Here is a 12,217-nt window from a genome sequence, read left to right as displayed (position 1 = left end):
CCTAAGACGGCTATCGCGGTGCGGCGCGGTCCTGCAGCAGCTCAATCGGCCAACCGAGCAGCAGCCGAAGCATCTTCTCCTCAGGGTTCAGCAGGGAACAATACAAGAGCGCTCTCTCTAGAATACCGTGGGGACGAGAAAAAGCGGGGTCCCAAGCTGATGCACTCTCAGCACGAGCGAGCGGATCTTAAACTTGGTCCTCACCCTCGAATCTCAAGCTCGAGCTAGAGACCATACGCAATCTCCGCGCCAGGCAGAAGGTTCCTTTGATGTGTATGGCAAGCGGATATCAAACTGTATTCGCGGGGCAGAACACGCTTTGACACCTATACACGAAGAGTCGGCTTGGTTTGAGGCATGCAAACCTGATCTCACAGCATCGCCTGCACATCTCCCCACAGCTCCTCGTACGCAGGACCCACCTCTGGCAGCAGATCATCCGCCAGCATGGCCCTCTTCTTCTTGTAGAACGCCAACCTGCTGCATGTCCTCGCTGTCAACGCTGCGCCGTATCCTGCCAGCAGCAGCAATCTATCCTGAGCGATGAGCTCGCCGTCTTTGCCGTTCTCCGAAGTGGTCGGCAGATTGGGATGCTCTTGCTCGTAAATCTTCGCCCAGCCGGCAAAGGTGCCGAGGCAGCCGGCGAGGATATCGCCCTGCCCACCGCACCGCTTGAGACCGCCTTCGATGTCGACATACAGCACCTCCCTGGCAAAGAGATCAAAGAAGAAAGGAGAGGAAGAGTGTCAGATCGTCTACGGGATTGAATCATCGGGAACGGGGGCGTCGAGGACTTACTTCCCGTTGGTGATCCGGTCCACCTTGCCCTTCTCAACGATCGTGGGGCCGTCTAGTGCCTTTGCCAGCTTGATCGCCGCTTGGTCCGGATCCTGTTTGGCGTCCACCCCCATCTTGTCGCACAGCCTGGCAAACTCGGCCACATTGGGCGTCAGGATCGCCTTCTGATACCCCTTGACCAGCTCCGGCTCGTTCTGCAGCAGCCACAGTCCATCGGCATCCACCACCACATACATGTCGTGTTTCCTCGCCAGCTTGACACACAGCCCGGCGCACTTTTGCATAAAGTCATCCCGACCCAACCCGGGACCGATGACCACCGCATGGAAGCGCTGGAACAGCTCTTCCACTTGCGTTTCGACGTCCTCCCACCGTGCCTCGGGATCGAGCAGGCGGTTGACGATCAGATCCGGCGAGTAGGTCTTGATCACGTTGCCAGCCTCGGGCGTGCAGACCGTGTACGACATGTCACATCCGAAGCGCATCGATGACATCGACGCGAAGAAGGGCGCGCCCGTGTAGTCCTTGCTTCCACCGACGATGCCGATGCGTCCAGCTTGACCTTTATGCTTGGTGGACGAGAGAGGCGGGATGATGCGCTTGACCGACTGCATGAGCGACTGCTGGGTTGAAGTCGCGGCCATCGCTTTGGATGCGAGCGACGAAAGGTTGGTTGTGATGGTGCTGGCCAGCTTACCAGGCGCTGCTGCCGTCGACATCTTGTCTTAAGATTCTTTCTGGTTCGATGCTGTCGTTCGGAGATGGATAGATGTGGCAGGCGAGCTAAGGTGGGTTGCGGACTGTACGAGCTTATAAGCAAGATGATGGTGAGAAAGAACGAGGAGGCGCAGCCGGGTGTCCCTTTTGAGGGATGCGCCTTTCGAGATGAAGTGGGACCTCACGGTCTCTCTGCCGCTTGCTCGTTGTCGACAGAGGATGAGTACCAGCCACAACGTCAATCACAGCTGACGCCTGCGTCAGGATGATTCAGGATCGGTTAGGAACGGCAAGCAACACCCTACGCAGCTCCTGCATCAGCCCGTATCTTCGCTTGGAAGAAAGGTCGGCTCACTCATCAGGGCTCTCCAAGTGGAGGCATGTGCGCTAAAAAAATTAAGGCTTAAAATTTTAATGGCCGAGATGGTGTCCATGAAGTGTGTTGAAGTCGGCCATCACAAGGCCAGAGCCTGATACTTGAATGCCAGAAGCTTGATCATATCGATTGCAAAAGCTACAACGGCGAGGTACAAAAGATTGTCCGGATTTGAAGGGGAAGCGCGGGAGCGCTTTGAGTTAGCATCCCGACTAGCTGCCAACTCGCATCGCATCCAAGATGAGAATCCACATGCTGAGATACGACAGCACAGCAATCGGCACCACGTTCCTCCAGACCGCGACGTCCCAGTGGAAGTTGCGACGGCTGCCAGTGCGCTCTTTGGACCAAACGCCATCTTTGTATACGAAGCGTGTCGAACCTTGACGATAGGTGGAGGGCCTGAATGGGAAAGGTGGCAGCACGGGTCGACGTCCAAACATGCCTTGCTGAGACGCTGCACGATCCATGGTTGATGGCGACGCCGCTACAGAGGGGGAGCCGCCTGCTCGGATGGTTCCGAGACGTCTTCGTAGCCCGTCTTGGTTCGGACGCGTCCCGAAACGTGACGGAGGTGTTCCGCCGACTCCACCGAGGACAGTGTGGTCGGTACCATATCCAGGCCAGTCAGACTCGGGTTCCATCTCTGTCTCGGTTCCAGCGCCGGAGAGATGCGATGCCCGGCTGTTGCCTGTCGCAGGGCCTGTGGAGGATCTACTGTGGTTCTTGCGACGTCGAGACGGAGCTGCAAAGGAAGGGCCGCCAATGACGGCACGCCAGAACCTCGTTCCTTGACCACCTCGACGTTGCTTTCGCTGTCGCTCTCGCTCAGAAGCAAAGAAGCTTGCTGCCGCTGCATCGCTTTCGTCGCCTGACCTTGGATCCCAGTCCGATTCTCCCATCAAGGCGGAAGCATTTGCTGGCGAGTGCGGATGTTGATCCGTGAATGCAGTGTTGGCTCTGGTAGGACTCTTGACAAAGCGGCTGTCAGAAAGGTACCCAAGCGCTTCGTTCTCCGCCTCTTCCTCCGCTTCCTCCTCGTCTAGCTCCTCGTCATCGAGAGGAGCGTCGGCAATGTTGCTCGTGACCCATCGGGACACAACGTCGCTCAGTGCTGTTGTGGTACCGATGACCACCCACGCACCCAGAGGCTGATCAGCTCCGAACACGTGGACTGTGATCCGTACCAGCGGCCAACAGATGGCCTGCAGCGCCACGAGCCGAATGAGTGATGGGAGGATGGAGTAGTAGAGTAGCCAACGACGGAGCAGCAGCGTCGTGAACGACAGCGCGTGATAGGCTGTGCTCATACTCCATAGGCAGGCGACAGCAAAATCGAGTGATCCCGGCTGCCTGCGTCCGAGTCGGTACGGACCCTCCATCGTCGGATGCTCGGTCAGCTTTGCGCTCTGGAATTGATTCGATCCATCTGACGACACAAGCATCTGGCCGGGGCTCAGCACATGGCCGTGCTGTGTAGCTAGCACCCAGGCGTTCCGCGCGAGCCAGAACGTGCCGATGCATCCAGGTACCGCAGCCAGGATCCGCAACGGATGCAAGAGCAGCTTGAACAATAGCGAGAATTCTTCTTCGTCCGGCTGTGCGGCGGGTGTGATCGACTTTGAGGTCTCGTTGTCTGTCGCGATCTGCGTTGTTCGCATGTCAGCGGTTCCGGAGAAAGGGCTGCCGGGTGACAGCGTCGATGCTAGAGCTGGCGACATGAGACTATCGGCTCGAGTGCTGTCCGAGGCCGGAGAGACCGGTGGCGTGCCGGAGTCGGCATCTGCGTTGTCGCTTCCTGGCTGGCGACTCAAAGCTTGGCCTGAAGGATTGCGGTGAATGCCGACCATACTAATGGAGTTGGTCGCGCCCGCCAGCGACCGTGAAGAAGGATTGATGTGACCTTCGGTGGTGGCTTGGCCCCTTTGCAGGGTAAGCTGTGGCTGGTCTGCGGCATCCCTCGTGACAGCAGAATGGATGGGCGTGCGAGGCCGAAGCAACTGTCTTGCGCTACCTGCAGAGCCGGACCTCCGCCTCCTGGACAGCGCAGCCTGCGCTTGAGCTGACGAGCCTGGCAAGGAGCTTGTTGAAGCTTCAGCGCGAGATGCGACGTCGGTCGCCGCTATCGATTGTCGCCGCTCATCCCGCTTTTGCTTAGACCTGGTCGATGAGAAGGAAAGCATCGAGTCGACGTCTTCATCTCCGTCGCTGTCTGGGGCAATACCCGGACTGGCTGGGGTCGATAGACTCTGAGGAGCGTGAGCGATACTCGAAGTCATCTCGAGCCCTGCTGGGAACGGCGACAAGCTCGTCAAGCCTCTGCGACCATAGAACGATGCTGATGGCGAGGGCGGCCCGCTGCGACTCCCACGAGAGGACGATCGAGCTCGAAGGGATGGTCGCGTGAAAGATGAAGCAGAAGGCGGACCTGTGGCTGGGTGTCCATTTGCGTTCGATGGGATCGAGATCGGTGGTGGTAGGGGCGGATCAGCGGTGTCATGCAGGGTCCAAGTCGAGGACGAGCTGGGAGGAAGCCGACTTTGGTGGGGTCCCCGCGTTCTCAAGTCGACATAAGCCGCTCTGTCGAGCTCCGTCTCGTGCGCCGATGCGCGCGGAGCATACGGTGGAGGCGACTCAAAGTCGTGTCCGAGATAAGACGAGTCGAGATCAGGGAGATGCGGGGTGCTACGGCTCGCAAAGAGGCGCTGCAGTCCAAGCAAATGAGCGGTCTGTTGAACGTGAGCTGCGTGTTGCGCCCACTCCGACTGGCTAGCCGCGCGAACTGCGTGTGTCTGGTGGGGCGACAAGCGACCGAACACAGAGTCCACAGGAGGAGAAGGATCAGGTCGGCCGTCCAATCGTAGCTCGGGATGTGAGCTTCCGTTCTGAGATTGCAGCTGAGCAAGCAGCGCTGGGTCGAAGTAGTCGGAAGCATTTCGAGAGAGATGTGTGTGAGGCGAGCTGGGAGTAGAGGCATCAAGCGTCCATTCTGAAGGTATCAGCTGATCTGCTGTCGCTGAAGCTTGAGCGACCGGGGACATGGTCAATGCAAGCGAAGCCGCAGCAGGAGTGAGAGGAGATGGCGGAGCTGTCCATGCCGATGCTGTTATACCGGCTGAACCGTTGTGTTCATGGGCAGCTGACAGGCTTCGAAGACCGTCGAGATGCGGGGTGGAGCGATTCCGAAACGTGCTGAATAGGGGCCTCTGTTCGTCGAAGGAAGTCGACGAGATTGAACATGCATTGGATGTGGCCGATCTGGCCGGCATCGAGACCGGGCCGGATCTGCTGCTGCTGCGACTGTGTGCTGATGGAGCGTGCTGAGGCTTGCGTGTCTTCCTGCCGTTCTGTACCGCGGCGGAGCTCGAAGCCGCGTTGTGGACCGAAGCTGACGAGGATGCCCTTGACCTAGCTCTTCGTGATTGTGAGGACGCTGGCGCCTGTTGGTTCGAGCAAGCTGATGCATCATGGGCGACTGTGGACGAAGACGGTCCGTTGTGAGAGCTGAATGTGTGTTGACTGTCGATGGTCGCCAGCAGAGGTGGGCTGAGCACAGATTGTTGAGAATAGACAGCGCCGTCATACGACATGGTCGAAAAGCGAGCCGGGACGTCGACGAAAGCGTCACCTGCCTTGTCATGGGAGCATGACCGAGTCAGACATTTGCAAATGGATTTGTTGATTAAGCTCGGACTGGTCGAGGATGCTGTTCGACTTGCTTGGTGTCCGAGGTGGTGGTGCTGGCTCGATCAAGGTCGTTCGTGTCTGCGTGAGAAAAGCAGCGAAAGGTGGGTGATGAGAGAAAGATGAATCGAGTCTAGACCAAGATACGTGGCCCGCTCTTATCTCTCTTGGTCGCGGTAGTCCGGTCGAGGCGTGGGAAAGATGATAAGCGAAAGCATGAGCTTCGGTGGCTCCGATGATGGTGATGGAGTCAAAAGTACAAAGCTTATCTGGTCGACATGTCGCGGTCCTGGCTTCGAACTCGACCTCAAGAAGGGTCCATGCAGAAGCACGAGCTTGTGCCGTACCGGTCAAATCGGTTAAATTCTTTGTCCCTTTTCTCGTCCTGAATTTGTGAGGCCCTTTTTGCGTGTCGGTTCTGCTCAAGACGGCTGCAAGCCATGAGGCTGACCCAAAGGTAGCAGCGCTCAAGTGGTCACGGTCACTCGATGGCAAGATTGTCTTTTGATGTATCTATGACGATGACAGCGAAGATGTGTAACAATGTAGATGCCCAAACCCCGCTGTGGACCATGAGAAAGGATGCAGAAGAATGCCGTACGCGACAGTCGGTGCCACTTACTTGGCGGAAGAAGCAGGAGCAGCCGCAGACGCTGAAGGAGGAGGACGGCCAAAGTCTTCGTGCATCTCGAGGAGCAGCTGCAGTGCACGTCGAGCGTGGGTTCGCGAAGGGTCCTCGCCCGGCACACCATCGCGCAGAATGTCGGCCACCTCCTTGTCCTCGAAGGGATATGGCAGGAACTTTTGCAGGTACTCGTATGCCACGAGCGTCGCACCGAACTGCGGCGATGATCGCAGCACTCGTGCCAGCGAGCCCTTGAAGAATGCTTTGGGTCCCTCCTCGGCCATGATTTTGGTAGCACAGTCGACAATACCTCGGTAGCTCGCCTGTCCCTTGCGTGCCTCGACCTGCAGACGCGTCTTGATCACATCAGCTGGCGTGGTAAGGAAGGCAGCGGGCATGCCTGCAATAGCGGCTGATGCGAGCATCTCTCCGAATCCGAGCTTCTTGCCGTCCCTGCCCTCGTGGAAGGTGTCCTTTTTCAAGTGAGCGTAAGCCGGAAAGTAGATGGCGGAGAAGGGAATGTCTCGGAGCAGACATGCTGAGGCTCCCTTGTAGAGACCCACCAGACCGAGCTGACGCACAATGTGGACAGCACCTCGAGCCACGCGATCGGCTCCTTCCGCCTTGGCGATCTCTCCAGCGACTTGAAGTCGAATCTTGACAATCTCGAGAGGGTTGGTGAAGACAACCTGGCAACCACCAGCCGTTCCACCGGCAATCAGCTCCCACGGCAGCGTGATGTCTCCCGAGATGGGGTCCTTGGCGTGACCACGCACAAGGTCATTGACGGTCAGCTTGATGGCCTTCTCTGGCGCTACACCGAGCAGCTGAGGACCGAGACCAGAGTAGAAGCCGCGCAAGCCTTCGTTTCGGAAGACCTTCTTGACGCAGTCTATCGAGTTCTTATACATCAGCGGCTCACCGACTACCGAGGATCGCTGGTTCTGCATTCGCGTCTTGACGAGGTCGATGGGGTAGACAATGGTAGCACCGATGGAACCTGCGATTCCACCCAGACCAAAGTTGTACGCTGACTTGCCGAGCTCTGTGAGTGCACTCTTGACAGGCTTCTCCTTCTTTTCCGCTTGAATCTCCTTGAGCCGCGCTTCTGCTAGCCCTGCTGTTTGCTCCTTTTCCGTGGGCACCGGATGGGGCTCCAAGTCGTCCGAGATGTAAAGATCGTGGCAGATGAGGTTCTCGGTGTCTGTTGCGCCACGGACCACCGAGGTCTTGTACGAGAGCATGCCGGGCGAGGAGGCAGCCACCTCGCGACGGAACCTGTCCATGTGATCCTGGAAGGATGGGTCGGCATCTTGACGCGAATAGAGCTTGGCATTGACGACGAAGCGGCCTTCACCGGGCAAGTGAGGGATCCAGTAGACGCCGTGCTGTCCGCTACCGTTGGCGGGCTGAGCATGCGCTGGGATCACTGTGCCTTGCTGCTGCTGCTGTTCCGAGGGAGGAGCCGACTCGCAATGCACTGGCCTTGGCCTGAACATGGGAGGGATGAAATGTGACATGGTGCCTTTTATAAATGAGACGAGCTCGGATCCGATCGGGAGGTGTGTGTCGTTGGTCCTTTTGTTACCGGTGGTCTATTTCTCGCCTAACTGCGTTTGTGACGAATCCTGCTGTGAGTCTTGACGATGTTGTTCCGTCTGATTTCTGAACCGGGACGGGCTAGAGGAACAGGGAAGCCAGTGGACAAGGTGAGCAGCAGGCTGATGGGAGAGGAAGGACACGAAGGATGGAGTAAGAAGAATTGTTGTGGGGAAGGTGAAAGGGCGGAAGGGTGAAAGTGTGAATTGCAAGAAGATCGGCGCAAGCGAGCCCAGCAGTGACGGAAGATGATGCGCCAGGGCAAAGGGAAAAACTCAGAGGCAGGCGAGCACAGCGTGTCTGGATGTGTTTTGCGCTGTGACAGGCGGGCTGGAGATCATGCGAGCGTGTGTCGGTGTGACTCAAGCCGCCCGACCATCCCGTCGATTGCTCACCCACTCGCCTGCCTTCATGTCGTCGACTTTGACTCTCAAAGCCTTCTTGGAAGTCTTGCTAGCATCATTGCCATCCGATCAACCCTCAAGGTCGACCTTCGCTTTGTCACTCTTCCGTGAATGACAAGTGGCAGTCGCACGAAGGCAGACTCGCCCCACAAAGCTGCAACTGTTGCGCACCGGTCCAGAGGGTCTGCCGTGAGCCAGTCACGACATGAGTTAGCCGGTGCGCTGCTGTGTGTTGTTTCTTCTCGCTAGAAGCCGCCGCCCCGCCCCTGCCCGCCCCGATCTTGGAAAAGTTGCATGCGGGCAAGAAGAAGTGCGGAAGCAAGAGGATCGGCGTACAACCCGTTTTCAAACGCGGTCCATTTCGATCTCTAAACGAGAATTCAAACAATTTGAAAGCCAACCCTGCCACTTTCTCGCCGACCTCTTCCGACCACCGGCAGGTGAGTGACCTCCTGTCTGTGCAACTGACTTCCTGTCAAGGCAAGCCTGTCCCGGTAATCTCATGACCTTGCTGCCTGCATCGAGCCTGTTTCCTGGAGACCGCTCGGCAATCTGACGGCAGTCTTCCGCTCCTAAGCCACTCTGACCAGTCCTGTCAAGGGGAGCTTTGACGTCGACTCTGACAGACCAGTCAGTACCGGTCACAGCTCTCGGTCCGAGTCTCCGTTCAAATTTGCCCCGGTGTCTGTAATGCTAACGTAACATTGGCGGTTTTTTTCGCGCCCCCTTTCGGCTCTCCCATACGTATCTGGCGATCACGACCACATTGCGGAACTGCCGCAGTCACAAGACGATGACCTTTGAAGCAATCACTGTGATTGCAATGCGATCGCTCGAGCGGGGCAATCGACTGTTCTGAGGTGTAAAGAATCTACAGCGGTGCTTGTTACAATCTAGTCTCTGTCACCTATCTCCTCTCTTCTCCTTCTCCTTCTCCGTCCTCATCGTCATCATCATCATCGTCATGCTCGTCCTCTTCATCGTGCGCCTTCTCGTAGAATCCCTTGTGACTCCAGAACAGGCCCACAGCGCCAACAGCCGCAAGCGCCGCAAACATGGCCTTAAACAGCCACACCATCTCTGGGTGTCCTCTTTCGAGAGCGACGCCAAACACGAAGGAAGTCAGTAGCGGGACCACTGCCGCCACCACCGTCACCAAAATCTGATGTGCTGCCAATGCTTTCGTCTGGTCGTCCTCCGAGACGGCATTCACCACCAACGCTGTCCGGACCGATGTCGAGCCAGACGAGATTTGCAGCAGCACCACCGAGAGCACCAGCGGGATCCATGGACTGGACCACCAAAGTCCTTGCCTACCCTCCTCAGATGCAGAGCTGCTCGGCCGAGGCGACGTGGTAGGTGCTTTCGCAGAGCTTGCCATCACCAGGAACGATGCCGTGGCCAAGAGATAGGAGGCGACCATGATCGAAATGTCGAGCTTGCCCCGCTGGATCCGCTTGATCAGGTCCGACGCCGAACTGGTAAAGATCGAGTGTGTCTCCCAGTTGCGGCTGCCCACCGAAAATCCAGAGGCCATGGAACTTCGCTGGTTGCTTTTCGACTTCGAGTAGCTCGGCGAGGCGGTCGACTTGTACGAAGGGCGACGCCGCGCCTGTCTCGACTCGCCCTCGCCCCCAATACGAGCATCATCGCTGCTGGCTCGACCATAGTCTCGACTTGTGATGCCGTCGTACTGACTGCTGGAGCCGTTTCGAAGCAGGGGCGAGCGCTCGTCTCTGTCTGCGGCACCTCCGTCGCCGCTCTGCCCTCCTCGAGCCTTTCGGCGCTGCTGTCGAGCGGCCTCCTTCAGCTTCTTGATCTGCTTGCGACGCCGAGCCAGTCCAAGCTTGGCTACATATCGCCTCGCCAACGCAACTCCGGGAGGGAAAATGGCGGTGAGGAAGAGCGCTCGCGTGCTCTGCAGCACGCTGACCAAGTACCCATTCTGCAACACGTCGAATCCGAATCGCTCGCTGTTGTACAAAAGCAGCAGCGGCACCATGAAGGCCTGGTAGGTCTCTTCGAACACCACCACAGCGGCGAGGTTGAGCAGACGAAAGTCCATCCTGCTTTCCAGCTTATGCATGCCAGGGGTCAGCTCAGTGTGCTGTCCTCGATTCAAGTCGTCTCGATCCTGGTCTTGCCTCTGATCACGCGAACGTTGCAACGGGGCATTGATGATATCCTGCTCCGTTGTCGGTGTATAGTGCCTTCGCTGGGGCCAAAAGATGACGAGCGGACGCAGAAAGTTGAGCTTGCGCAGCCTCGACCGCCAATGAAGCTTGGAAGTGTCGCGATCCGAATGCACCGTCGGCCATGTCATGTGCGAATCGTCTTGCTCGCCATCCTGGTCCCCTTCTACGGCGGGTGAAGGGACTTCCTGATCTTCTTGCGATGAACCAGATTCGACTTCGTCCGAATGCAGCCACTGGTCGACGAAGGTGTGCTCGGCCCCTGGCTTGCTTTCCGGGACGAGCAGCAGAATGTATGCGACGGCGAGCAGCATCAAGCCGCAGTCGGCGTAGAACGGTGCGAAGAACTCGTTCGTAAGGCTGGCGAGCAGTCCGCCCAGAGCGCTCGACGGAAAGGCGCCGATCTGACCGAAACCTTCGATGAAGCTGAGCGCGCCGGCTCGTTGCGCTTCTGACGTAGTGTCGACGACATAATTCTGAATGGCAATACGAAGCGGTGCGCCCGCCGAGGCTTCCGAGAACACGACAGCGCAGTATAGGACGACAGCACCGGCGACCGGTGGCAGGACGACCGCGAACCTGAAAACGAGAATCGCCAATGCAATGACGGCATGCGCGATCAGCAAGAGCGGCTTGCGTCCGAATCGCCGCGAAAGGGTCGAAGCTCTCGAGAGCGTCATGAGACCGAGGAGAGCGCCTACCGTGACCATAGCAGCTGAGTAGGACGATGTCGACTTCTGAACCCAAGGCAGCGAGCATCGGGGCGGATTCGGGAGCTCCGGTGCTGGTGGCAGCTTCATGGTTGTCTCGATGGCCGGTCCCGTTGTCAGGAACAAGTTTCGGACCGCACTGAGGAAAAAAGAGCCGCCGTGGCCAATGGGCTCGTCTCGGATGGTGGGGTCGTACACCTCGCACATGATGTAGGTGTACACCTTGAACATGGACGCGAGCGGCATTCCACTCGCTAGACTGCCGAGCAGCGTCACGACCGCCATATGGTAAGGGCTCGGTCGACCGGAGCGGAAGGCTTGCGACACATCTCGGATGGTCTGCGCCGGCGCTGCTGATTCGGAACCATCTTCGGTGTCGTTGAAGGACTCTTCCGTGGACGCAGATAGTGCAGAGGCCCTCGAGTCATGCCGCCTGTTCGATATGCGTCTGGTTGCCGTGGGAAATGAATTGCGAGGTTGGCTCTGACCATGGACGGGTGACCGGGATGCGGGGCGAGAGCTGGAATCAGGCATCTTGCCGACGAGTGTATGCCGAGCTTCCGTGGTAGCGCATAGGCCGATCAACCTCTGAGCCGCAAAACGAGCTGATCTTCACCACCAAACGGGACGAACCTATCCTAACAAGACGTCGTGCGAGCAGAAGACGGTGTGAAAAGGAGATGGTGGTGGTGATGGACAGAACGAGACAAGCTGCCATCCAGGGACACGATGACGGCTCAGTCATTCTTCTGAGACATCTCGACAGGGTCGAATGCAGTTCTTTTTCGAACACAGCTGCCAGCCGAGCCGACAATCAGGATCTCGCCGAATGACTCCGCACGGAGAGTGGTCGCATGACATCGTTGATTGCCTGCTGCGCAGCTGCGTTTGGTCACTCTGCAGCGCGACTCTTTTCCTCCTCGCCGTCGCGTACCACCGAATTCATCCATGTGGAGTTTTCGCTCCTCCTCCTCTCGGCCCGACTCATCGTCAACTCGGCTCTTAGTCCGGTTCAGCTTCAGACCTGATGCTCGACGCTTTGCTCCTTTCGGAGTCCAGGAAGCGCCATGCGATGGAAGACAGTGAGACCGCTCCAAGCTTGTAGGTGTTGC

General features: G+C 57.9%; 4 protein-coding genes across 4 annotated transcripts; all 4 read right to left on the bottom strand.

Moving 5' to 3' along the window:
* Window positions 1-371: 371 nt before the first annotated feature.
* Window positions 372-1,517, bottom strand: PSEUBRA_004717 (YjeF C-terminal domain, carbohydrate kinase-related; the record flags this gene model as incomplete). Its single annotated transcript, XM_016438223.1, has 2 exons — window positions 372-708; window positions 799-1,517. The coding sequence occupies 2 exons, from the start codon at window positions 1,515-1,517 to the stop codon at window positions 372-374; spliced, it is 1,056 nt and encodes a 351-aa protein (XP_016290694.1).
* Window positions 1,518-2,103: 586 nt separating this feature from the next.
* Window positions 2,104-4,932, bottom strand: PSEUBRA_004716 (N-glycosylation protein EOS1; the record flags this gene model as incomplete). Its single annotated transcript, XM_059465450.1, has 1 exon — window positions 2,104-4,932. One exon carries the CDS (start codon window positions 4,930-4,932, stop codon window positions 2,104-2,106), a length of 2,829 nt encoding a protein of 942 aa, XP_059321553.1.
* A 1,261-nt stretch (window positions 4,933-6,193) lies between these two features.
* PSEUBRA_004715 (Mitochondrial substrate/solute carrier) lies at window positions 6,194-7,720 on the bottom strand (the record flags this gene model as incomplete). Its single annotated transcript, XM_016438235.1, has 1 exon — window positions 6,194-7,720. One exon carries the CDS (start codon window positions 7,718-7,720, stop codon window positions 6,194-6,196), a length of 1,527 nt encoding a protein of 508 aa, XP_016290693.1.
* A 1,390-nt stretch (window positions 7,721-9,110) lies between these two features.
* On the bottom strand, window positions 9,111-11,639 carry PSEUBRA_004714 (Major facilitator superfamily; the record flags this gene model as incomplete). Its single annotated transcript, XM_016438224.2, has 1 exon — window positions 9,111-11,639. The coding sequence occupies one exon, from the start codon at window positions 11,637-11,639 to the stop codon at window positions 9,111-9,113; it is 2,529 nt and encodes an 842-aa protein (XP_016290692.2).
* Window positions 11,640-12,217: the final 578 nt, after the last annotated feature.

This window comes from Kalmanozyma brasiliensis (assembly GCF_000497045.1).
Source record: "Kalmanozyma brasiliensis GHG001 unplaced genomic scaffold PSEUBRA_SCAF4, whole genome shotgun sequence".
Lineage (NCBI taxonomy): Eukaryota > Fungi > Basidiomycota > Ustilaginomycetes > Ustilaginales > Kalmanozyma > Kalmanozyma brasiliensis.
Note: the sequence above shows the minus strand (reverse complement) of the source record. Positions and strands in the feature narration are given on the sequence as shown.